This window comes from Xenopus laevis, chromosome 5S (genome assembly GCF_017654675.1).
Source record: "Xenopus laevis strain J_2021 chromosome 5S, Xenopus_laevis_v10.1, whole genome shotgun sequence".
NCBI classification, from domain to species: domain Eukaryota; kingdom Metazoa; phylum Chordata; class Amphibia; order Anura; family Pipidae; genus Xenopus; species Xenopus laevis.
In genome coordinates, this window is record NC_054380.1 from 1,705,001 (window position 1) to 1,732,884 (window position 27,884).

The following is a 27,884-nucleotide window of genomic DNA, read 5'->3' on the forward strand; positions in this document are numbered from 1 at the left end:
TTAGAAATGCACATTGTTTTCTTTTTGTGTCTTTAATGGATCACAAGGCACCTCAATAAGCAACAACATGTGTTAAGCATTGCTACATTTTACCAAATATAAATGTATTTATTATAGGCAATGCATGACAAGAATTGATTTAATAACATTTATTTATTCTATGCACTCACTCTCAAAAACCCTACAACTGTGTATATTTCAAGAAGAGTCAGTGCTTTGTATTTAAAGGGACAGTGACTTTTAAACACATTAAAAGTTAAAGGCACACAGTCCGAATAAACCGCGTTTACTTGAGCCTGAAAGCAATGTATGATATTGTACATGGCAGTGTAGTTTTACAAGAAACATGTTATTGGCATGTTTAGGTCCCAGTAACATGAAAAACCAATAGGGGTGTATATACATTTAAATATTTAGAACTGCTACCTTTCCCATGTTCTATTTAATATAATTGATCATATTAACTCCGCTGTGGTAGTGGAAGCAGTCATGCAAGGTCCAGTAGGACTAATACATGAGGTTTCCCTAGCAGAAAACAGCCTATTTAGAATACAGGAGAACCTATTTCAGAATCGTGGGAACTAGTGAAAAGCAAAGTTCAAATGCCACTGATGACTCCATGTACACCTATAGGATGAAAACCTGTATGGGACAAACAGAGATAATCTATACATGTGTAATTGGTTATTTAATGATTGCCTAGAGGAGTCTGTTTAAAGAAAACTTTACCCCGAACAATGTAGGTTTCTATAAAAAGATATTGCATTAAACAAGCTCATGTAAAACCTACTTCATGTAAATAAACCATTTTCATAATAATATACTTTTTTAGTAGTATGTGCCATTAGGCAATCCTAAATAGAAAATTGCCATTTTAAAAAATAAGGGCCGCCCCCTGGGATTATAGGATTCACGGTGCACACAACCACACAGTTAGAGCTGCAGTATTTCTGGTCAGGTGATCTCTTCCTGTTACAGTTAGAGCTGCAGTATTTCTGGTCAGGTGATCTCTTCCTGTTACAGTTAGAGCTGCAGTATTTCTGGTCAGGTGATCTCTTCCTGTTACAGTTAGAGCTGCAGTATTTCTGGTCAGGTGATCTCTTCCTGTTACAGTTAGAGCTGCAGTATTTCTGGTCAGGTGACCTCTGAGGCAACACACAGACCATCACGAAATGGTGAGATGTAAAAGGTCAATACTGACTTAAATATATATTCCAGTTTGGTAAGATTCTTTAATATGCCACTTAATTTGATATAAACCATCTGTTGCTCAAGTATTCATTTTGGGGGTATAGTTTCTTTAGTAGTACTCCTGTATGCTCTAACCTGCGTCATGTGTTGTACTCATTTGTCAGGGGTAGTTGTTTGGAAAGTCTGACAGTAAGTTTCCAGGCACCCATTGCCTGTAAATGCACCAGTGAGCAATAGCCCTTCAAATGAATGGGCCCCAAATAGTAGCATTTTGTCACCCACCCACAGAGCTATCAGTTGCCAACAACTCCATTTCTGCTTCTCATTGACTTGAATTGGAAACACATGAATGCTTTGGCGCTTGTGCTTTTCAGCCCGAAAATGATCACTTGAGTGTTACCCCTTCAAGTAAACTGGAAGCAGCTGGGACAAATTCTAGCATAAGCTACCAGTCTTAAACATATGTGGCTGCTGGTTAATAAAGTTGTTAGGATGGAAGAAAGAGCCTAGCACGTTATCTGCTACTGGTCAAGATTCTACCCTCTTCACTGATAATCCCCATACTCCCCAGGGCCTCTTTTGGGACAACCCAAGTTTGTTCAGGTCTGTTGCTCGGCATTTTACACAACCACTCACGAGCCCCCAGCAGTTGAGTACTATTTATTCTTATTCAAGTATATACTGTAGCTCAGCTCTACCAGATACATCACATATGCTGCAGCTTTCTGATACCTCATATCCACATGCTGGACCAATTTGGGCCAATAATTTAGTTCCTGGGTCAACAATCGGAATGTAATGAGGACCTATGTAGACCCATCAGGCGAGGGCCACATCAGTGATCCTATGTTGTGTTTGCCAATGAGATTTTCTAAAGGTGGCCATACACTGTAAGATTCGCTCATTTGGCGAGGTCACCAAACTGGCCCACCGTTGGTGGACGATATTGTGGTAATGCAACTAAAACTCAGAGCGAGGACCCTATCAATGAGCCGATGCAGTCCTCAGTCTGATAGAAAAATCATGCCTGTTTGATGAGTTCTGGCTGATTTTTGGCCAGATATCGATCGTGCAGGCCTGTCGGAGGCCTCATTTACACGCATGTAAGAATGTGAATCATTCTAAAGGACCTGAATCGGCAGCTTAAATCTGCCTGTGTATGGCCACCTTTACATGCTTCATAAAATCAGTTTTTCATGCTCGATACATGGACCAATGAGTTGTTCCAATCATTCCGCTCACTCAACCTGCATAACTAAATAACTAGTCAGAGAGAATTTTGAGTGTGGGATATATCGTTTGTGTTTGAAGTGGAAGGTACTTTTGATTTGTGAGCTGGCTTGTTCTGAAACACACCTCTCAATCTCTTTGGATAGATTTGCATTCCTAACTTGATATTAGTAGGCATGGGTTTGAAAAGATAAACTATAAAATTCAAGTCTCCGCGCAGATACTGATTTGAAAATCCTCACTGATGTTTTCTTTACCTTTCATAGCAATCGTTACAGAGCCGTTTTGATCAAGTCATCCAGGTTTGTTTTCCTCTTCCTCCTCTTTTTCAAGTAGGAGAAAATATATCCTGCTTGGATCACTGGCTTAAAGTAGAGGCAAATGAAGAAGCTGCAAAACCCATGCCTAGCATAAGGTAAGACAACGCTCTATTGGTTTTATGATTGTAACATTGGAAGTGGGTGGGTGAGAACTCTGCCCGCTTATTATATTAGTGTGTAGAGAATTTAAACTTTCTAGAGAATCTGCTTAACACATCTGTAATGTTCTCTGTCCTGAGCAGAGAAGTGCTGGACATCTGGGCTGATCTGCAAAAGATCCACGATGCTTATGGACTAAAATACCAGTGGGGCGGCTCTCACAGCAACAAGAAACTTCTCCGCTCCCTTGGAATTGACACAAGGAACATAGTAAGTTTTTTTTGGTTTATTTTTTGTATATATGTAACTATTTATGTTTACTTAGACTAAATTGAGGGTCAGGGTAGGTTTGCTGCCCCCTAACTCGTGCATCTAAATTAGAAGGCGGGTGAGGTAGAGGCTATGGGGTAAATTGACAAACAGGCGAATAGTCGCCAGCGACCACTTCGCCATACCTCGCACAACTTTGCCAGAGAAAAATTCATTACCACTACGCTAATTCACTAAAATGCAAAGTTGTGTCTCAGCAGCTGAGCACTGGCTACTTTTTACTAACGTTACTTCAGTAGTGCGACCGTTTCAAAGTCAAATGATGCCAGCGATCGCTTCTGCCTAGCAAAACTTCGTTAGTCCTCTTATGCTTGGGTCAATTTGAATAGGGCTGGTACATTAAAGTAGTATGGACGTCTTTATTAGAGATTCGAGGAAACGTTGTGAAGGAAAGATAGGTTACCATATGTAGAAATTTAATTTTGGCAAACAAATAAGTATAAAAGACAAGTAATTTTATGTTCTCTGTGTAGCTTTTTACAGGCAACAAAAAGCAGCCCGTCATTGTACCCATGTATGCAGCCAGCCTGGTAAGTTATGTTTATGTTTAGAACCAATGCAGATTTATTTAAGCTCATATAAACATGCAATTTGCAATAGTTGCATACATCTTTCACTCAAAGCCATTTATATACCAGGAATCAACATGAGTCACTTCTTGCTGAGCCTATAAGCACAGCGAGTAGGTCTTAAATGCAGTTTAGAAAATCATGGGGGGGGGGGGGTTTGGCTTGCTGCATGATCCACTGTCTCTTGAGATTCAGTTCACTGACAGATGTCTTGACATTTTCCAGTAGAATTCTCTGGTATAGCTCAGAATTCATTGTTCCATCAATGATGGTAAGCAATCTAGGCCCAGATGCAGCAAAACTGGTCCAAACCAGAACACTCCCACCGCTAAGTTCTATTTTGGCTTCATCCTTCCACAAGACCTTATTCCAGTATCCTTCTGGTTTGTTCACATGATCTTTAGCAAACTGCTGTCCACCCAAAATATAATGTATGTTGTGAATTTCTCCTTGCTACCCTGACATACACACCATTGCTGTTCAGTGTTCTCTTGATGGTAGAACCATGAACATCAACATTTGCTAATGTGAGACAGGCCTTCAGTTGCTTAGAGTTTACTCTGCATTCCTCTGTAACCTTTCAGGCTATTACCGTATATACTCGAGTATAAGCCGACCCGAGTATAAGCCAAGGTACCTAATTTTACCTACGAAAACGTATTGACTCGAGTATAAGCCTAGACACAACTACAGCCCTATCTCCCAGCAGCGCACATTCTGCCAAAGCGACCCCCCCAGCGATCAACCGGACTTCTTTGCAAAGTTGATGGTAACAGAGAATTGCCAAACGGATTACTGTGTGCATTGTCCCACTGTCCCACTGTCCCACTACCATGTGCAGAGGGTGCTGTGTGATATTGCCATCACTGTTAATCTTTCATATAACCAACAGAGGGCGCACTGTTATTCTTTCATATAACCAACAGAGGGCGCTGTGTGATATTGCAGTCACTTATTCTTTCATATAACCAACAGAGAGCGCTGTGGGATATTGCAGTCTCTCCCCAAGTGAACTGTTGGTATAGGAATGATTAAAAGTGACTGCAATCTCAGCTGCTGCCCACTGACTCGAGTATAAGCCGAGGTAGACTTTTTCAGCACATTTTGGATGCTGAAAAACTCGGCTTATACACTCAAGTGTATACGGTACATACCCTGCAGTTATCTTTGATGGTCAACCACTTCTGGGTAGGGTAGCAAGGGTCTTGACTTTCTTGGAGAATCTTCAGAGATAGTCTTGTATAGTCTTTTTCAGGCATCAACAACTCTTTTTTTGAGGTCCCCAGAGGCCCCCTTTGTCCGAGACATGATACACATGCACAAATGTGCTGTATGTGTGATCAGGCTTTGCTGCATCCCTGTTCTAAAAAATAAAAAGGAGTCTCTCACTCACACCTGATTGTCATCCTATTAACTGAAAACACCAGACTATGATTTCACATTCAAATTATCTGATAATCCTAAGGATTCACTTACCACTTACATTTTCCACACGTAGATATGTTATGGAATCCTATAATAACTTTTGTTTCATTTTATTAACTAGGTTTTCTTTCTTCTTTTAGGACTTGTTTGAAAATAAGATGATGTTTTAGATCACATTAATATAAAAATATAGAAACTTTTAAAGATTTCACAAACTTTCATGCATGACTGTATAGATAGCAATAGTGTTTACTTATCATTTTACATGTAATAAACAGAGCATGATATTGCATGATCTTGCTAAAATGAAAAACAAGAAGATTATACCTTATAATTCTGCACTAAGATATTAGACTATATAAGTTATGAACGATATGAGAATCTTTTTAATGGTTAAGTCTTAAAACATCTTGAGATCCTGGCTCATCACAAAAAGTATTCTATTTGGCAGTGGAAATTAACACTGTATGAATTGCATATCATTTAGATGATGTTCCTAAACTATATATATATATATATATATATATATATATATATATTCCATCCAAAAGTCGGCACTCTCGAAAAATAGAAATAACTTGCCTGGGTGCAGTATCAAAAATCAAAGTAATAGTCCATTGCAGAATTCTGCTGGAGCAGCACTATTAACTGATTCATTTTGAAAAAAAATTTTTTTCCCATGACAGTATCCCTTTAAGTATTTTTTTTATAAAAAATTTAATTTATTATCACATTGGCGGCTGACGTTTCGGCCAATGTGATAATAAATTAAATTTTTTATAAAAAAAATACTTAAAGGGATACTGTCATGGGAAAATTTTTTTTTTTCAAAATGAATCAGTTAATAGTGCTGCTCCAGCAGAATTCTGCACTGAAATCCATTTCTCAAAAGAGCAAACAGATTTTTTTATATTCAATTTTGAAATCTGACATGGGGCTAGACATTTTGTCAATTTCCCAGCTGCCCCATGTCATGTGACTTGTGCCTGCACTTTAGGAAAAAAATGCTTTCTGGCAGGCTGCTGTTTTTCCTTTTCAATGTAACTGAATGTGTCTCAGTGGGACATGGGTTTTTACTATTGAGTGCTGTTCTTAGATCTACCAGGCAGCTGTTATCTTGTGTTAGGGAGCTGCTATCTGGTTACCTTCCCATTGTTCTGTTGTTTGGCTGCTGGGGGGAAAAGGGAGGGGGTGATATCACTCCAACTTGCAGTAAAGAGTGATTGAAGTTTATCAGAGCACAAGTCACATGACTGGGGGCAGCTGGGAAATTGACAATATGTCTAGCCCCATGTCAGATTTCAAAATTGAATATTAAAAAATCTGTTTGCTCTTTTGAGAAATGGATTTCAGTGCAGAATTCTGCTGAAGCAGCACTATTAACTGATTCATTTTGAAAATTTCTTTTTTCACATGACCGTATCCCTTTAAGACCTATGAGTGCGGTTTCTATTCAATGGACTGTGTGTGTCTGTGTGTATGCATGTACATATAATATTTGTTGTACCAGCACCACCACCCCACTAATTCATTGAACTGCTAGCAATTAGCAATTAACATATTCTGCTTTAACTTGAACCCCACAATTGTTTTAGATTGAATTAATAGGAAAAATAGCATTGTTTAAACCCCACTGTTACTGTTTTTTTTTCCTTTGGATGCTCTTTTCTTTTCAGTTGCTTGCAGCCTTAAAGGGGTGGTTCACCTTTTAAGTTAACTTTTAGTATGTTATAGAATGGCCAATTCTAAGCAACTTTCAGTTGGTCTTTATTTGTCTTCTTCTGACTCTTTCCAACTTTGAAATGGGCGTCTCTGTCCCCATTTAGAAAACAAATGCTCTGTAAGGCTACATATGTATTGTTATTGCTACTTTGTATTACTCCTCTTTCTATTCAGGCCTCTCCTATTCATATTCCAGTCTCTTATTCACATCAATGCATGGTTGCTAGGGCAATTTGAAGAGTTGCTGAATACAAAGCTAAATAAGTCAAAAACCACAAATAATAAAAAATAAAAACCAATTGCAAATTGTCTCAGAATATCACTCTCTCATACTAAAAGTTAACTCAAAGGTGACCAACCCATTAAACCCTTAGCCTTCCCAAAATAACCAATTTTTTTCAACGATAAAAGTCATTGTTCTAACAAAATTGTGTTGTTCTTGCTCAGGGTATGCTAGAACCAACAAAGCCTTTATCTGCTGCTGAAAAGATCGCATCTATAGGGCAATCTTCTCCTGTTCCTCCAGAAGAATTAATCTGTACTACTGATCAAATGCAGGTAAGCAGTAATTGCACACACAAAATATACCCATTTCAAAATCATGTTTGCATTCAGTTAATTGTTGTAAAAATGTTAAGGGGATGTAAAATGTTAAAAAAATGAAACTTTTGGCTCATGGGAAAAATATGTGAAGCTGAGCAACTTTCCCACATACCTTAAAGGGATACTGTCATGGGAAAAAAAAATTTTTTCAAAATGAATCAGTTAATAGTGCTACTCCAGCAGAATTCTGCACTGAAATCCATTTCTCAACAGAGCAAACAGATTTTTTTATATTCAATTTTGAAATCTGACATGGGGCTAGACATATTGTCTATTTCCCAGCTGCCCCCAGTCATGTGACTTGTGCTCTGATAAACTTCAATCACTCTTTACTCCTGTACTGCAAGTTGGACTGATACCCCCCCCCCTTTCCCCCCCAGCAGCCAAACAACAGAACAATGGGAAGGTAACCAGATAGCAGCTCCCTAACACAAGATAACAGCCTGCCTGGTAGATCTAAGAACAACACTCAATAGTAAAAACCCAAACACATTCAGTTACATTGAAAAGGAAAAACAGCAGCCTGCCAGAAAGCATTTCTCTCCTGAAGTGCAGGCACATGTCACATGACTTGGGGCAGCAGGGAAATTGACAAAATGTCTAGCTCCATGTCAGATTTTAAAATTAAATATAAAAAATCTGTTTGCTCTTTTGAGAAATGGATTTCAGCGCAGAATTCTGCTGGAACAGCACTATTAACTGATTCATTTTGAAAAATTTTTTTTTCCCATGACAGTATCCCTTTAAAGGAACAGTATCATCAAAAAATGAAATTGTTTTAAAGTAATACAAATATAATGCAGTGTTGCCCTGCACTGGTAAAACTGATGTGTTTGCTTCAGAAACACTACTATAGTTTATATAAATAAGCTGCTGTGTAGCCATGGGGCAGCCATTTAAAGGAGAAAAGGCTCAGGTTACACAACAGATAGCAGATAAGCTCTGTAGAACATAACGGTGTTATCTGTTATCCACCATTTAACCTGTACCATATAGCCTTTCTTCAATTTCCGCCATTGCTACACAGAATCTTGTTTATATAAACTATAGTAGTGTTTTTGAAGCAAACAGATCAGTTTTACCAGTGCAGGGCAACAGTACATGATATTTTCATTACTTTAAAGGACTTTCCTTTTTTGGTGTTACTGTTCCTTAAAAGAGGTTGTAAAGATCACCCTCTAAGTTTAAATATTTTAATACAATACTTTAAAATCTGCAACTTTGCAATAGGGATAACTTATTTGTTCATTTAGTTTCTTTATTTCCAGCTTCATTTTCTGTCATGCTATCTTCTCTCTGCTGCGGGAGCCAATCAGAAACAAGTATATATGGCACAAAGCACGTGTACGGGTTTATCATTTGCTCCTAATCTAGAAAGAAAACAGAACGCCTTTGGCTTTATGGAGCTATGATGTTTCAATTCAGTATTTCAGACTTGGGAGTGCACTTGTATCCAGCAATGCATTCATGTAATGGGTTATGTAATGTCCCTGTTACGGTACAGGTTGCTGTTGAATTGACCTGTGTTTTTGTAATGGTTTTTTTCCCCATGATTTTACCTCGGAAGACATATCCCCAAGTATTACTGTATATTACTGTATATTACTGTAAAGCTTATACCAACTCTACTGACTTGAGTGCAAACTGTCTGGCAACACTATTACAGGCAGTTCTCAGCCCGGGAAAACACATTCAAGGATTTCAGACTGAAAACCACTTGTACCAGCTGTGCCAAACAGTACCCATTGAAGTTAATAGAGGACTACAGGGGAAGTTTGGGTCGTTTTGCAACCAGTGAAGAACCAAACTACAGAACCGAAGAAATGAACACTGCTTTTATATGTTAGAGGTGTAATACCTGTTCTTTCCTTGTCTTCTGTAGGAATCCCTCCCACCTGTCCAGTTTGACTGGAGTAGCAGTGGCCTTACCAACCCTCTAGATGGTACGTCTCTCCGTAGACCCGCTAACACCAGAGATAGACATAAGAAACCTCCAAAGTTTAAACAAACATCTGTTTGCTGACCTTTCCTGTATCTTTTTAGCATTACCTTTGAAACGGCAGACTTTTTTCTGCTGTCTTTTCCAGCACAGTATAGCTTATTACTATGAGCCCATTAAATTGATATTACCTGCCTAGAGAGGAAAGCTAGTAATATGCACTTTTTAACACCAAACAGTCCCACCACCTGCCATTTGTGGGCATGAAATTGCCATTTTATTTTATACTTGTGCCCAGTTTATTATCCAGTATTATGGAAAACACTATTTGCTGTGTCTTGGAGTAATGGCAACACAGCGGTTTGACTCACAGTATTAAGCTCACTGTACTTTCTTGCACTTAAAGGGAAGCTGGTATTAAATCCGCTCCTTTTTCCTCACTATGTCTGCAGTCAAGGTAGTGTAACAACACATACAACATTTTGCGAGACTCTGCACAAATTAATTGTGAAATAAATAATATAAAGCTGTAGATGTAATTCTTATAGGTATGTGATCTAATATCCAGAATTCTTGGGACTTGGGGTTTTCTGAATAAGAGTTTTTTTTTTGGTAACTTATATTACCATCGAGTAGATATATTAAAAAAAGATATTTAAAAATAATTAGTGGGATTGTTTTAGCACAATGTTTTGTTATAGTAAAGTGCAGTGTGCCGTTTTATTATTACAAAGAAAAAGGAAGTCATTTAACTGGTTTCCAGATAATGGATCCATATTCGAGTACACAGAAGTGCACATTTTCTACAACTATTTATGAGCTCATATAGAAATAGGCAAATTAAAGCAAGTGTTTTGTTGGATTCCCTGATATTCCCTGAGCTTATTGCACATTGTAGTTTTCTCCAGATGGATTCACTCAGCCTTTTCTCTGCGAGAACTTTTACTCTGGCAGAGAAACTACACTGTGTGCCTTAAGACTAAAGCTGCCCATACACAGGCAGATAAAAGCTGCAGACATACCAAGTCCAGCAGCTTATTGCTCCGTGTGGGGGGCCCTCCGATGGGCTTCCCAGGTCGATATCTGGCCGAAAATCCCATCCACATCTGGTCGTTGATGGGGTCGCGCGTTCCAACCGCCCATATTGCATACATTATGATCCGATCTTTCGGCCCTAGGACCCATGATCAAATCAGCCCGATGTCACCCACCTCAATGTCGGCATATCAGGATAGATCCACTCGTTTAGCAAAATCGCCAAACGAGCAGATCTCTACGTTTATGCCCACCTTAAATCAGGAAAAGGTATAACCAGCAAAACATTTGATGTCTCCAGTAATCTGTTTTTTTACGCACATGTTTCATCTTTATTACCAGTTTATTCATATCCAGGTTATTATCACGTACAATGTGTAAAGTGTCATTTATTTTAGTACATTTTAATGCTTTTTGTTTTGGCAGTTTTAAAATCAAAAATGACTAACTTAACATTTGATGTGTGTTTTGGCTAGTATTATATGTTCAACATTTTTGTTTTGGTTATATTTTTTATAATTCATCCAATGCAGAGCCAGGTAGGTTTTACAAGTTTGACTCCTTTTTTTTTTCCTTTGTTTTTTCCTTTGAAAGGTTATTTTTCTTGCACTGGGTCATTATATTGGTCTTTTCTATTCACTTTTTATATTAATGCTGCCTAATTTTAGATTAGCCTGCAGTGAGCCTTTGGATTATCCCCTCACCCGGTTAATGAACATTTAATTACGGTTTGCCTTGCATACCAACATCCTTCGTATATTAATGTAATTTTACATAGAAGCCACAAATGTATACATACAGTACATATGTAGGATCAAGGAAGGAAAGCCTGGATGAATTTATTTGTTGTTGTCTGATTAGGTGCGCCTTCAGCCACTCCATCTTGCTTCTGAACTGTGTTTGCTTTTCTTAATGGGGAACAGTTCACTTTTATGTATGCATGATCTGTGCTACAAACGCCATTTAATTTATGTATATAAAAGAAATGCGTCATATCTATTATTGTTACTACTATATTTTTATCCCTTGGTAAGTAAGTAGAAGCAGAACACTGGAGATTAATTAATTAAAAGCCTAGCCTAGTATTGAAGCCCAATCCCCCCAGCTTTGGTTAAAGTATAACCTTCATCATATTTATCCTTCCACAGTTTGTGGAGCATCCCCAGAACATGTATGGGCTGGAAATTATACAGACAGTTTAGCACTGAGTAGAATAGGGAAACAGTTGGATGAGGGATGAAAAACAACGTACCTGTATCCCAATGTGTGCCACTCTGGAACTAATGCTTGGACTTTAGAGAGAAGGTGTGGAGCGCACTGTAAATGTAGCTGACTGCTTAAAATCTGAGGTGTCGTCACAGAATTGCAAGCTCTGAACCTACCGCCCATAGATTTGCATCAAAATCAACCTTGTTGTGCCATTACCCCTAATTAAGTAGAATGCCTCCAAACAACAGGATCAGGCAGAGCAGTGTGTATATAGAGAGCTATAGAGTTGGCTTTACCCTGGAGGCCTTTCCCACATATATTTATATGACCAGTCCTATAAATGGATCATGTGTCAGAGACTTAAAGGGAAAGTAAAGTGTAAAATAGAATAAGGCTAGAAATGCTGTATTTTGTATACTAAACACGAACTTACTGCACCACAAGCCTAATCAAACAAATGATTTATGCTTTCAAAGTTGGCTATAGGGGGTCACCATCTTGTAACTTTGTTATACATCTTTGCAAGACCAAGACTGTGCACATGCTCAGTGTGGTCTGGGCTGCTTAGAGATCATCATAAACAAAGCTGCTTGAGTTCTGCATGGCTGGGAAGTAAGGAGGGGGCTCCCCCTGCTGTTCATAAGTATGATTGTTTCCCTGCTCAGCAGTTAGGGACCGTCTGACAATTCCAATCCACAGCAGTAAATGAAGGGAGAATTTCACTGCATACAGTCAGGTTTCTTATAAAAACGGTACATATTTTTTAATTAAAGTATATTGGAGATAGGTTTCTTATTTCATTAAAGAAACTAAAAATGGGATTTTATTTTTTTGCATTTAAATGGCGCATGCAACTGGGAGTATTTTGGCTACGGAGATTTCACCATACATGTATAGCTTCTTGATTTCAACTGTTTCCCATTAACAGTGTGATTTTTTTCTTCTACATAACCATTTGGCAAATGTACATGACTATCTCTGTGGGTATATTTGCTGAACTGATTTATTTCATGTACTTTTGCTTTGGTTTAACCTTTCAAACATGAGTGTTGTAGACTATTGAGTATTTTCTAACGCTACTATGTATACTACTTGAAAAACATGCATGTTTAAGTGTGTGTGTCTTACTCCCTTTTTGCACACAAACTCCTTCTTTTGGCTGATTCCCAACATGGTCACTGAATTTCAAGCTAGTGGAGGTTCTGCTGTCCTAAACCTCGATTTCTTTGGGCCCGTGGATGACAGTGGTTCTAATGCCGCCACCACAATCCCAGGTAGCTGAGTGTGTTATGGTTTGTTTAGAAGGCATGGACACTTCTTTTATGGCTTTCCTATAAACAAGCAACTTTGCTGTTAGGCACTTTTAAGTAAGATTATCTCTAATGTAAATCCATAATTCTTCAAGGCCTTTTAGACAACTCCAAAAAAAACTCTGTTTATCAGAGCTGCAAGAAATGCTCTTTATTGTCTTGCCCAATGTTATTTGTTTTATCTACTTTGTTAAAAGTAGATGCTTTTTCTGTAAAATGTCTGCAGTGGCGAGCAAAAATTGTTTACAGAAATGTTTTGCCAAATGCGTTCCATCTGTTCCACATAATTTATTATTTATTGAACAATAAACCATGCTACCAAGTGCACCATAACTGTTATACTGTAATTTTTACTGGTGTGACACAAATTGTTCAGCTGTCTACAGTTGCGGTATAAGTATGATGTGGCAACATCACAGGGAAGCAATGTCAAAATATTATCCAGTAAACAAATATTTAACTAAAACCACATTTCCCAGACCCCCGGTTACTGTACATTTAGACAGTTTAACAATAATGTTGAGTGTTATCGTTCAACATAGACACAAAGGATAGCGTAGGCAAAATACATTTATTTATTTTTTATTTCCCTTTCAAAACATCGAATGTAGACACAAAAATAGTTACTGGATTATTTTCTTAATCAGATTGGAAGTAACCAAAATGACACCCCCATGCTGAATGGATTGTGTGTTGTCTTGTCGCTGTTTGTCACAACTAAAAGGCACAAACTAAGTCACATTCACAGGCTTACTGAGGTTCCATGCAAGGTACTTGTTTTTAGGAAAGTCATTTATCTGTCAGTTCGCTGATCATTTGGTTGTGGGGTTAATTATTTGTGTAAAAACAATCTGAAGCTAACACTCTATTTTAAAGGGATACTGTCACCAGAGTGTAAGCGGTTTCTTTAGATATTATAATATTTGTTTGAATCAGTTATGCATTTTCTTATACAATACTCTATACTTTTTCTATATCTTTTTGTTCTTTTTTTTTTTTAAAGAGGAAGAGGCTTCGGAAAGAATTAGACTGATAGAGGTTTCATTCATAGAAGCACACCTTTTCTAGGAATTTTTTCTAATTTGAAAGAGATCTTTTCCCCTCACATGCCTATGGGCAGCACAGACAGTATATGCTTCCTCCCTGTTGTTAAATTAACCAAATTAAAGAGAGCCATACCCTATAAAAACTTTATACTCCTTCCATGTATCTGTGCTTTTATCTGCTGCAGAATCCAGCATCCTCTTCATCTGTTTTACCTGGCTTGCCTGAGAGAAAGTATTTGACAGTAAGGCACCATACACAGTCACTGGTTTTGGTAGAAAGTATTTTTCTACATGGCAAACCATTTACTAGTAGGTGTAGTAGAGTAATTGAAAATCAACAGACCCAACAGTCATTACATTCATGCTGATTCTGTGTCATTGAATCATTAATTGAGGCTTGTTCCAAATAATAGTAGTGTAGAGTGGACCGGCATCAATTACAACCCTTGTTTAAAGAAGGAAGGCAGGAAATGTTGTGCCTGATGCTTATAGTGTATTTCTCTCTAAAGTGGGTAGTTCCAGACATTGTTCAGAAGAACCGCGTACTTTGATTAAAAAGTAGATTGGAGAGGGGAAAACAAGAAGTGCAGAAAATGAGAGGCTGCTCAGCTAAAATGATCTCAAATGTTTTAAAATGGCAACCAAAACCTGAAAGACATGGAAGAAACCCGAAAACTACCATTTGAATAGATGAATAATGGCAGCAACTTAGCCAATGATCAGCTCCAGGAAGATCAAAGAAGATCTAAAATTACTTGTGATACTGTTACAATTAGAAGACACCTATGTGAAGCCAAGCTACCAGCAAGAAGCCCCCGCAAAGTCCCATTGTTGAAGAAAAGATGTTCTGAAGAGCTATACATTTTGCGAAAGAACACATTGACTGGCTTAAAAAGAAATGGCGCAACATTTTGTGAACTGATGAAACATCACATCATCTGGCAGTGCATTCCCCAACCTCACTGTAAAGAACCACCTACGATGCTTCAAATGAAAGTTAATTTCTTCTAATCTGAAGGGGTGGCCTCTGGTACGGTGATTCTTTTTATGGGTAAAAAGGTCCCCTGCCATTTGTCTATAATGTCCTCTAATGTACTTGTAAAGTACAGTGCTACGCAATATGTTGGCGCTATATAAATACATGTTAATAATAATAATAATAATAATAGTCATGTCCCCTCTCAAGCTTCTTTTTTCCAGAGAAAACAACCCCAACTTTGACAGTCTACACTCATAATTTAAATCTTCCCTCCCTCTAACCAATTTATTTGCACGTCTCTGCACTCTCTCCAGCTCATTTATATCTCTCTTGAGGTCTTTAGCCTAAAACTGTACTGCATACTCCAGATGAGGCCTCACCAGGGACCTATAAAAAGACATAATTATGTTTTCATCCCATTAGTTAATGCCCTTTTTTATGCAAGACAGAACTTTATTTGCTTTTAAGAAGGAAACCTTCATTAACTGGTTCCTTATTTGTGTAGACAGACGAAAAATAACAGTTCAGAATCTCCGCTTTTTTTCTGTTCTCAACAACCAGCTGATCCACCTCTGATATTAAGGGTCCCATCCCTTCCTGCTTAATTTTTTTTACTATTTACATATTTAATAAATAATTTTAAATTCTTTTTACTGCTTGCGGCAATACCCTTTTCCATATTGATTTTAGCTTGGCTCATGCTTTTTTGCATGATTTATTGGCCTCCTTGCACCTGATAAATGTTTTGGCTGTTCCAGCTAACTTGAAAGCCTTAAAAGCTGGTCTTTCCTTACCCACCTTAACACCAACACTTCTATTGAACCACAACGGTTTGTTTTTGCAACAACGTTCCTAGCTTACAAGGGGGAATATATGGACATGTATATTTATTAAGCAGCATTTTAAAAACTTCCCATTTTTGTTCTGTGTTTAACCATGTGAAAAACATTAAGTGGCAGGGAAAATTATCTTTCAATCATTTTGCAGACTAGAAGTTGGGGCATCTGACTTTCATGAAGGTGGCACTAAGGTCTGCTTTAGTTTGAACCCACTGTAGATAAACTTTCTAAATCCTGTTACCTGTGCTGCCTGAGGAGTCATTAGGGAAGGACATTTAAATTAGTATTTAAAATGTTTAACTAGTTTATCCTTTAGTCTTGAAGGCAGCAAAGTCCTTTTGCAAACTTAAACTTTCTTGCTAAGTATTAACTATTTGTGTGTCTGGCTCATGATTGCTTGCTACAATACTGATGTTTGGAAGAGAGAAGTGGGTTTATATGGTAGAGCTCTCTTGAACTAAATTTTGCTAATTCTGCCAAATGCAAAGAGCTTCCCTAGGGTTTATGCTGCCTTCAGGGAAAGACAATTGACCATTCGTATAAATGCACTTTTGTTAAGGCTACATTCATAATATCAGGCATTACCTTCTGGGATGATGACAGTATCCCTTTAACAGAATAATACGGAATCTTTAAACATTTGACATCTTTGGTGGTGGAGCTTCTTGAGCTAATAATTACACGATTACCATTTGTATGTCAAAAGGGCTTAATTGTTGGGAAAAGATAAAATGCCATGTAAAAATCTAGATTGTCTTGTCACCAGTGTCAACTCTTTATGTATCTACTAGATTGTCCATACGCTCATTTCCGCCTGTTCCCTAAAGTAATATAATGGGTTTTTTTTTTTAAAGATAGCTATTTTACATTTCACAAAAAGATTTGTATTGAGCAGGCATTATTACCCCCTGTGAGAGATATTTATATATAAACATATAGACCTGTAAGCAGAGCAGGGCTACCACCATAGGAAGTGGTGACTTGTAGGAAACATCACATATTCAGTCTCTAGAAAATATAGTCTATAGTAGGCTTTGCAATTAACTGGGGTTATGTAATAAAGTTTGTCATGACGCTTTCACAATTTTAATATTCCATAGCATCATGTGGTTGGTCTTGTGACCAATGGATGCCACGTGCTGACTGGTTGCTTTACTGAGAACTTTTATTACATTATTCCCAATAGATCATTCTACAGACATTCACTAAAGATATTGGCCGGAGAAAGACTAAGGATAGGGGCACACTGGGAGGTTTGTTGCGATTTTTAAAAAACTAGTCTCCATTACAAGGTTGATCGTCTTTGTGCAAGCGAGAATTTAGAGCGACTTTTGTTCCCATAGTGGGTCGCACTACTTTCTCCTCCCACGCAGGAAACGGAAAACAACTAATGTGTACTATGTTGTTATTCGCTGACTGTTTTGTACATACGCATATGTATAAATTATATATTCTCACACACACAAAGGAGAGTGTTTGTTTTCTCTGCGTCTTGCCTCGAGCGTTTGTTAAAAGAATGCTGTTCCGGCGGCACGACCTTTGCTAGCGTTTTTACGCATCATTGCACACGGGTAAGAATTTGTATATAATCGCGGCTACTAATCTCTGAGTGTGTGCTTGTAGGAGATTTCAGTACTTCTATATGTACATGCTATTTCTGACAAATCGCTCCAAAAAGGGTCTCCGTGCGTTTTGGAACTACAGGCAATTTCAAATCACACTGTAATGACTAGCGAGTTGCATGTAGAGACAAAACGAACGACTTGTCGCCAGAACTCATTTTTAAAAATCGCGGGCGACAAATCTCCCCGTGTGCCCCTACCCTAAACATGGAGCTCCTCATTCATATTTGTGGGATCAGATTTGATTGATCTAATTAGACGACAACCTCAACCATGACTAAAAGCTTTGTTTTACACAGCAATACATGAATTATCATATTGTTGGTGTCGGGGCATCATAAAGGGGACATAATAGCACTAGACATAAAACACACTTCAATTCAGCTTCCATAAAAATTATTTTTATTTTATGTTTGTCACATCATTTGCTCCCTCATTTTTCTTAAGTATTACCTTCCAGCTTGCTGTATCTCTTGCAGTTTTTCACATGGCTACCACTGCTACTGTGAATGTAAAGACAGATACACATGTTTCTGTGCTGCTTACAAGCTGCCTGCCTTGATCACTTCTTACACAGACTCACTTTGGCTAAACATTTGCTGAAAGCCACATGATTCTGTGTAAAGAGTAGTCAAGATCGGAACGTGAGTTATCCGGCAAGTGTATGGAGCCCATTTTCTTTGAGACAAAAACGAGTGCAGACCTCCAAATTCCTACTAAGGTTAAACACTCTTTCAAATATTTTCCTTTTATGCTTTAATGGACACTGCAACGTTGTGTGGTTCTTTATAGATCCTTTATGTCCCCTTTAGCAAAATGCACGGGGACACAAACTTGGTACATCAACACAATACTACTAATAATACAAGTTGAGCCTCATTTGCCCTTGCTGTGGCTGATTGAGCTGTTGGACAGTTGCACATTTCAGTTAAAATGCATTATTGTGCTGCTTTTTAAATACTGCAATGACAATGATTATTTCTAGATAACCGATAATGCTTAGGAAGTGATGGGGATTTGTCGTGTGTTTGTTGTGTTTGTATGATGTGCATGTTTAATTGTGCCAGTGTTCATTGCAAGTGATGTGTGTGTGTGTGTTCATGATATTTCTTTAAAAATCTGACTAATTGTAATTGAACAGCACATCAATAAACCAGATGAATGTGCTTAAAAGTTACTTTAGCTGAATTTTTGGAACATGCTATCTATGAACCCTACACCATTCGTTCCTGTAGATTAAGAGCTACTAGTAGCAACTACTTGTCGCGGCTACAAAATAGACAATAATAATGATTTGCTTTGCTAAGTCACTACGTGCGTTTTAGCAGTTTTCAGTTTTGTCTACGGCATGTTATTTTGGCAAGTAGCAGCTACTAGTGTGGCTTTAGCCATGAATTTTAAATACAAATTAATTAAATGTAGGTATTCCTTAAAGGGATGCTGTAATCATTGTTTTTATAAGGCTTGTGTTACACCAGACAGTACAGGTCTCAGGCTAATTCATTTAAACAGAAAAAGTTTCAGAGATGGAGTTGCCCTTTTTGATGTATTAGAAATGTACAGGGTGAAGTTTGGGCCAGGGGCATCTGTATTTGTAGGACATGGACGTGACCTTCCAAATTAAAGTAATAAGAATTGTGCTGCCAGGTAGAAAAATTGTTCAAAAAGTTTTTATTCTTCACACAACATGTTTCAAGCCCACTGGCTCTGACACTTGACAAGAACATACAGTTTGGTCCGAAAATATGAAAATGCTTTTTCTTTTTGTTGTGCTGTAGTTTATCTGCTCATTAGGCACCTGAATACTAAATATGAGCAGTGCTTGTATGAGATTGTGCCTTTATACGAATGTCAAATGTGCATAACAACAACCTACTTGTAATCCATTCAGATGTTCAGTCACAATCCGAGCCTTTTGCCATAGGAAAAATAGCAGAGCTTGATAGAAGGCTGGGAATCACCATTGTTCTTTTCCATTGACTGTGGTATGAAGTTACTACAGGCCCAACATTCATTTTATTTTTCAGTGTTCAATATTTATTTATGGTGCCATTATTTTATTTGTGTACTTTTTTTTGCAAGAAGTTTTGTTTTTGTTCATGTGGGGTTCTGTGTATTCCCTGTGGCAATAGCCCCACTAGGGGGGTCCCACCATGAATAAAATCAATAACCTTGGTTTGAGCCAAGTGAGGCCAAGCTAAATATTAGATTACAAATGGGTCTTTGAACCCAATGGAAAGTTGCGTTTCAAACGGGTATTGGCTCACACATGGGAGCACCACTTCAACTATTAACCCAATGACAAGTGGGTTTAAATGTGTTAAGTTCAATGATTATCCATGAAAGAAACAAATGTGATCAGTGTCCCTTTAAAGAATGAATCTGTGAATGTGTTGGCCCAGTTGGCAGCTGAATGTGTCAGATGTTTAAAGAAATGTGTGTTCACGTGCCTTGTGTATGTGTAATAATAATAATAATAACAACGTGGTGCTCGGCTCTTACTGATTATTATTTTATGCCATAAGGTGTGGATCCAGAGTTATATGAATTGACAACATCAAAGCTGGAAAGTGTTGGCACCAGCAGCAAAGTAACAGATGCATTTGCCAGACTCATGTCCACGGCAGAGACCACAAGCACATCCACAAGGTAAATGTACTGAGCCAACCTAACGGCCCAGGACTCGGCATCACAAGGCACTTACACTGTACTTATTCCACTGCATTCTTCCTACCTAACCCTTCTTCTCAGGGAACTTGACCCTTGTTAAATGCTCTATCCCCTTCCCTCCCAACTTATCTATAAGTCCCTATGCTGTGCACCACCCGGACATCATTGTCTGTATCTCACAGTGATGAATTTCACAATAGGGAATTGACCATTGCCTTTACTCTGTAGTTTTTATCTGGAACACCAGTGATTGCAAAACTGAAGGAATTATCTTGGATCCCTTGGTGCTGTAGGCAATGGAAATCTCCAAATTGTGCCCCTGTGAAACAACAGTTGTATGTAAGCACAGTTACGTTTCTGCAGAGCAGTTAGATCCCACCAAATCTTATGATATTACTGATATCTCTATTGGCCAAGCAATGATGATTCCCTTCCTTACACAAAACACTGCAGTTTACAGTTGGATTAAAGCTCATTCAGGCATGTGACCCACACAACAATTTGTAAACTTCATTTTAATTCTTTCCCAAATTCTTTATTTCTGGTGAAAAATCTGAAAACAACCCCTTTAATATAGATACATTTCTGTTCATTTGGTTAAAAAGTTCCTACATTAAACTGTTCCTTTGGTTACAACAGCCTTTCTGAACTTTCCTTACCCCCAGATTCGCTTCTGATACGTTCTCCCATTGCTCCAGTCGTAGGTACAGGATCCTTTGACTTTAGCCTAGAATCCTAATCATATTACTGTATTATAATAAACATTTCTGCTGAAGACTAACTAAACAAGGATTGAATCTACAATGTATCAAAATCTTTTGGGCAGGGGTGTAACTATAAAGGAAAACCCTGGAACTGCTCAGGGGCCAGTTACACGAAAAATGCCTTATTCCAAAAGTTTAGGGGCCAAATGGAGGGATAGCGTATGATGAGACACTGTGTGCGGTTGCTTTTACTATTGTGTCTTCACTTCCTTCTATATTGATGCACCACAAAGTGTCTGATATGGGTCTAACATATCCGATTCCCAAGCCAACCAACATCCATATAATACCGATATTCGTCCCCCATACATGTACCAATAATAATCCTAGGAAATCCATTTTTTATACCATTGCTATTGAGTTGTTTTCCTCTTTACCATTGTTTTGTCCTGTTTCTTTGTTGTACAAGAGTGACGCTGCATTGCTTTTTCTGCAGAAAGCCCAGGCGGGATGAGAACCTAAGTGAAGAAGCTGCGAAGGTCATCGCCAGCCTCCCGGATTTATCATTCATGTACGCCAAGGTGTTAATGTTCCCAGCCACACTAACACCTTCCACTCCGGTCAAGGCCGAGTGAGATAAGAAGAATGTCTTTGGGAGAGAAATTTTCCAGAATCACTTGGATGTTTTATATCCAAACTTTTTAAAAAGTGTAAAACGAATAAGTAAAAAGCGTTGTTGCTTTTTTTTTCCTAACCGTGAAATATTCCGAAGAAATATCGGCGAGCAGCACTAAAAGGTATATACATTTTCATGTATACTTAAACACTGAATTCTACGTTTCTATACAAAATCAGAAGAGAATTTGTATATAATGGCGACGTGTGAACTTTTTTTTTAATGTTAGGTAATACACTGATTTATTCTTTCTTATAAAATGAAAAACAGACAAAATGTGAACCTAGAGGCCCCACATTCACTGCCTGTGTTGTCTGTTCTCACATCTGACTGATGCTTCGAAGCTTCTCCCCAAATCTATTGATGTTAATGTTACATTTGCAATGTCCAGTGTTTTGTGTGTCAGTTGTACAGGGGGTCTGACCCTCCCATAAAGGGACATGTCTCGTATTGAATGCCAGTGCATTATGGGAGCAGCAGGGCTTTGTGGGTATGACCGGTGCATACGTTTTGTTTCTTTTGCTGCTCGATTTTATGATTCAGAACATATCGTGTTCCCCATCCACCCGGCATCCCGTGTCTCTGTCCTGGTTTGTTTCTGTTACAAATGAAGATCCTTATAAAGTCGATTAGGGGGTTCTGAACTGATTCTGGGTATGTCCAGCTTGATTCTGGGTGATGAGGGACCAAAAATAATATGAATGTGTTTGGGAGGAATACTCCTGTTTTGTGTCTGTTGTACCACTATCTTTCTGATTTGCACAGTGTAAAGAAGCATAATCATAGGTCGCTATGGTTTTAGGCTGTACATACGTACACAAGAATCTGGGATGTGTTTGTCTGGGAAAATTCCTATGGAAAAAAAAAACCATTGGATCTGTAACAACAAGGTCTAAGCGCATGGCCAAGTTCTTTACAAATGTAAGCGTGTACATTTTCTTTTAGCTTACACACAAATAAAATTATTTAAATAACATCTGATCTTTGTGTGGCTTCTTGGAATGATATGTGGCACCTGCCCTTCATTGGCTCTAGGTTCACATTTCAGTTTTACGCTTTTCTTTTGCGGTTTTACTTTGTTTTCATTGTATTTCAGTCTTCACAGCCCTCTTATATTTGAAACTTGGCTCTTCTGTCCGAGAGAGAGAAAGAGAGAGAGATAGAAGATTAGAGAGAGACAGACAGAGAGAGAGAGAGAGAGAGAGAGGTCCTGTTGTCAATTTTGGATGTGACCGGACATTATGAAAGGTGCGACTGAATCGGAAACAAACCTCTCTAAATATGTGTGTACCCCTATAAAACACTGTCAGTGTGGGGGTTCCCTTGTATTATACACCTCATCAATCAAAACCCCTTTCCCTGACAACCATCTCTTACCATTTAAAATAATGGGAAATATTGTGTCAGGTGCTTGGGCCTCCGGTATCATTTCTACAATCAGAACCCAGACCTGCTGTTGACCTTTACAATTCCTGCTTCAAATTCTATTACACATGAAGTTCAAGAAATTTTTAAAAAATTAAACTAAATTTATTGAGCTTGATTAGATGCAGAATTATATATTTTTTTATTATTTAATGATCTCAAAGAAGCAGAAAGATTAAGATGAGGTGGGATTTAAAGGAGCTGAAAATCCATCCCCTCTGTTAAGTACAGCCCTCTGAAAACTCCCTGTGCCCCATGTTGTACACACGGCACTGAGAATGAGATTGGAATATGAATTGGAGAGGGGCTGAATAGAAACTTGACTAACACAATGCAGCAATAATAGTAGCCATACAGAGCATTAGCTTTGTTTTAAATGTACTGTAGATGATCATTTAAGCCAGATGATTGGATGAGATCTCCTAAAGACCAGAGTACATGGAGAACAACGTCGGACCAAGTACAGAGCCTTGTGGCACCCCTACATAAAGTGGAGCTGGAGATGAGGCTTCATTAGCATAAGGGAGAGTAAAGCCAAGATGCAGCCTGGTTACGGACACCAAGTTAATAGAGAATTTGCATCAGGAGAGAGTGGTCAACTGTATCAAATGCAGACGATAGGTCAAGGAGGAGAAGGTTGGAGAAGTCACCTTTGGCTTTGGCAGCTGAAGATCATTTAAAACTCTGCACAAAGCAGTCTCAGAAGAGTAACCAGGCCGGAAACCAGATTGCAGAGGGTCCAACAGATCATGGATGTGTAGAAAGTTAGTAATTACGGACACAGTATGTTCTCGGAGTTTAGAGGCAAGTGGTAGAAGTGAGACCGGTTGGGTTGAGCGTGAGCTTTTTAAGAATAGGCTTTACACAGGCCTGTTTGAATGGAGAGGGGAAGGTTCCAGAAACCAGAGAAGAATTGAAGATGTGAGTAAGTGCTGGAGTAAACTCCGTAACACGGTGTTTGAGCAGAGAAGAAGGAATAGGGTCAAGAGAGCAAGTTGTGAGTGGGGAGGACAAGAGAAGTTTGGAGACTTCAGACATTGTTACCAGAGGGAAGGAATTAAGACCTGCAGAAGGGGCTTTGGAAGGAGGCGCTGGGTTACATTAGTAGAGGTGATAATGGAACTACAGTTGGACTCGACATTTAAAGAAATCATTAAAGTCCTGAGGAGAGTGTCAGCTTGACCAATACCGTTGGCGAGGGACGGAGAAGAGTAATGAATATAGAAAACAGGCTTCTTGGTTTAGTTTTGTTATTGTTTATATGGGGACTGTAGTTTTCTTGCTTAGCCTTCGACAAAGCAGAATTGAGGCTTAACAATAGAACTTTATAATGGATCAAGTCTGCTTGTGTATGGGATTTCTTGCACAAATGTTCAGCAGATCTTGTACAGTAACCCCATTGGTAAGCTGGAAAGCGTCAGCAGAATTCAAGTAATTAAAAAAATATTTAATAATAATGAAAACCAATTTAAAAGTTGCTTAGAATTATCCATTCGATAACATACTCAAAGTTAACTTAAAGGTGCACCACCCTTTAAAAAAAATGACTGCCATGGACATTGAATTTTCTTGCACTTGATCAAATCTGGATTTTGATTTGTCAGTGAAAAAAACACCCCTGTCTCTAAACCCTGAGTGTTGCTCAACCTCTTTCTAAGCCTATAACCAAATCACTTCAATCAGGCAGAGACGTTTTATAGTGAGACCTGTGAAACGGTTTTTGAAGCCCGATGTGCTTCCATCCAGTGCAAAAAAGTACACGGGGTGAGTCTTTAAAAAGACTCGGTGTAATAAAAGCTCTCAGGTCCCCGGCCAAAAGGCACAAAAGGTCCAGAGTTCTTCAGACTCGCCAAAGCTATGGGGGTCCCTTTATCCCTGATCCCTGGTATAAAAGGTAGGGCTGGGGTTTAGGGGGGAAGGAGCCTAATGGCCACCCCCCTATTTGTGCTTAACCCAGGAGAATGTGCACAAAATCCCAAAAGTGCTGTAAAAATCAATTTGGGGCTGTGATTCATAACATAGTGCGGCAGTTGCTGCTACAGACTATTAGCAGATTTTAAAAATTGCTGAAAAACACACTGAGCCAAAAGGCGTGGGGTTTAAGAAGGTAGTGCAGATATAGGTGCAAAAGTGCAGTGATATTCAGTTCACCAGGTAGGATCTCCCAGGGTTGCAAGTCCTGGGGCGACATCTCAGGCTCAATTAAGATGCTAACCCCAGGCCAGAGGATCAAGTGCCTCTCTGCCCCACCAGTGAAAGGGTCTTCATCAAACATCCCTTACCTACCATCTCCCCCCTCCCCCTGATACCAGATTTTTTTTTTTGTTTTAAAGCCCCTTGTGCTTCTTAACCCAGTGCAAAAAAAAAGTGCAATCACTAAGTCTTAAAAAACGACAAAAGTCCGATAAAAACTACTGGGTTCCCGGCCAAAAGGTGCAAAAGACCCTGAGTCTTCAGACTACCCTTCACTGAAGCTAAAGGGAGACCCTTTATCCCAGACCCTCCCGGCACAAAAGGCACAGACAGGGGGCAAGGGTCTTCAGATCCCCTTCTCTGCAAGGCTAGGGGGAATCACTTTTCCCAATCCCTGGAGGGAGAAGGTACCAATGGACCTCCAAAGAGGTCCTGAAACAGAATGTGCCCTAGTAGGGCCAGGGTTCAAGGGAAGTAGGAACACACATCTTCCCCCTAGATTTGTGCTTAACCCAGGAGGCCAAGTGCACAGAATCCTAAAAAGGTGCAAATTGGTGCTTTAAAAAATAAACGGGGTGGGGAGTTAAACTCATAAAAAAAGTGGCTGTGTGCAGCCCCAGTCTATCGGTCGCATTTAAAAAATTCTTGGCTTTTAGCCAAAAGACCCGGGGCATAAGAGCATGTGTAAAAAGAGAGTGCGAGAGAGCCATAAAGAGCCTGTGCCATTGGTGTTCCTCTCAACCAGTAGCTTCTGGTACACCAGGTTTGCAAGGCCTGGGACACAACTCAGGCTCAATCAAATGCTAGCTCTTTGGCCAGAGGATCATGTGCCTCTCTACATCAACCAGTGAAGGGTTCTTCCCACGCACCCCTTAGCTATATTGCCCCCCTCTCATTTCCAAAAATACTACACTTGATCTGAGCCACAAGGCTGAGAGACATTACCCTGCATGGCCACTAGATGGTGATGAAACTCTAGGTACAGTTATTATACAGACCTGTGTAGCAGAGGAGCTGACCTGGTTAGGGTGAGATGGGCTAAAAGGAGACAAAAAGCCCTTCACAATGTAACACATGAAACATGAAACACTCTGAAAACAGAAGTTATTCACTTGCCTTGTGCCATATACATAACACTGCCTTAATTCATTACAATTCGCTGGAAAATCATGGAATCGGAAGTTTCACAGAAAAATCATGAAAATTGGACCTTTTCATGAAAAATAAGCTGCAACCTACCATTGTGTTGCGTTGGACGAAAGCTGCGACACATCCGACTTTTGTATTACTTCCCTTGTTTCCCGTCGCATCAGACTTGACGCGGGCGTTTTGTCACTCAGCGTCAGATCTGACTGGAGCGCAAAGAAATTGTCCGTGTAGTTCTACCCTAAACTTCCTGGCACTGCCCCCCTCTCCCTCCCAGCAATCCTTTAAAAAAATCTCACCCTCAAATGCAGAGAAGCGCAACGGAGCACCCGGTCTCCATCTTCCTTCACTTCGTATTGTGTTTGGATGTCGAAGGCTGCGGGAGAATGTGCAGTTGGGCCAAGTCAGGAATCGGCTTTAACTGCGGACGCGCAAATCGGAGTTTAGACCCGGCTTTTGGTAGGGGGAGGGTTTAGTTCTCCAGAATTTAGCAGGATTTGGTTTTGGGTGAATGGAAGAGTCTGGCCAAATCCAAACCTTATATAAAGCAAAGAATGTTGCTGTGTGCGCGCACCATTTATTTTCGCCCACTTGCTACTCACTATTACTACTCACTATTACTACTCACTATTGCTACTCACTATTGCTACTCACTATTGCTACTCACTATTGCTACTCACTATTGCTACTCACTATTGCTACTCACTATTGCTACTCACTATTGCTACTCACTATTGCTACTCACTATTGCTACTCACTATTGCTACTCACTATTACTACTCACTATTACTACTCACTATTACTACTCACTATTACTACTCACTATTACTACTCACTATTACTACTCACTATTACTACTCACATTTCCACTGTGAACAAGACTTCGGTATTTACCATTCGCAATTCAGGGATTTGTCCTAATACAAAATAGGGGGGTCGGTGGATTCTTAGTTAAAGGTAGAGGATAGATCTTTAGTAATAAACCAGTGTTTTATTGGATTTCGAGTGCCTGGAGTGTTATATCCATTATGGGTGTCGGGTGCTTAATCTGGACGACCTTTTCCTGGCCAACAGATCCCGTATCCAATGCGAATATAAACCAATAGCAACTGATTGAAGTGAAGCAAGTGGATCTCTTGTTTATTTATGTACAGACAAGGAAAACGTTTCAGACCCCACTGGGCCCTTACCTTGTACTTGGGTTAAATAAACAAGAAATCCACTTGCTTCACTTCATTCAGTTGCTATTGGTTGATTTTTGCATTTCCAGCATAAACCAGTGGCCTGGTGCAGGACTGGACTTAAAAATAACTCGCCCCAAGGCTCATCCCACCCCCTGCCCCACTCCCGCCTGACACCTTAGGCCTGGGACTTTATGGCCTGGGCTTCACAATATGGTCCCCAAATTGGTACGTCCTTCCATCTAATGGGTTGTGGGATCAGGGGCGATCCGGGCCCCTCCGCCAGCTGAGGCAGCAGCAGAATGTATAAAGACAGACAAGAAGGGGATGGGACTGAACCTATAGCACAAAATCATATGTCAGGAATTAATTAATTAGGGTGATTAACGTTTCCCTCTTAACTAATGGCTCCTGGATTGGG

General features: G+C 39.2%; 1 protein-coding gene across 4 annotated transcripts in view; it reads left to right on the forward strand.

Annotated features, from left to right (window-relative positions):
* aftph.S (aftiphilin S homeolog) overlaps nt 1-22,494 on the forward strand; it is a 44,460-nt gene extending 21,966 nt beyond the window's left edge. For 2 of the 4 annotated variants that reach the window (XM_018264603.2, XM_018264604.2), the window contains exons 3-10: nt 2,688-2,836; nt 2,984-3,110; nt 3,644-3,700; nt 7,334-7,444; nt 9,372-9,432; nt 12,863-12,946; nt 19,994-20,117; nt 21,339-22,492. In XM_018264603.2, the coding sequence (XP_018120092.1) occupies nt 2,688-2,836; nt 2,984-3,110; nt 3,644-3,700; nt 7,334-7,444; nt 9,372-9,432; nt 12,863-12,946; nt 19,994-20,117; nt 21,339-21,477 (852 nt within the window). In that variant the 3' untranslated portion in view covers nt 21,478-22,492. 4 annotated transcript variants of the gene reach the window in all.
* The last annotated feature ends 5,390 nt before the right edge of the window (nt 22,495-27,884 follow it).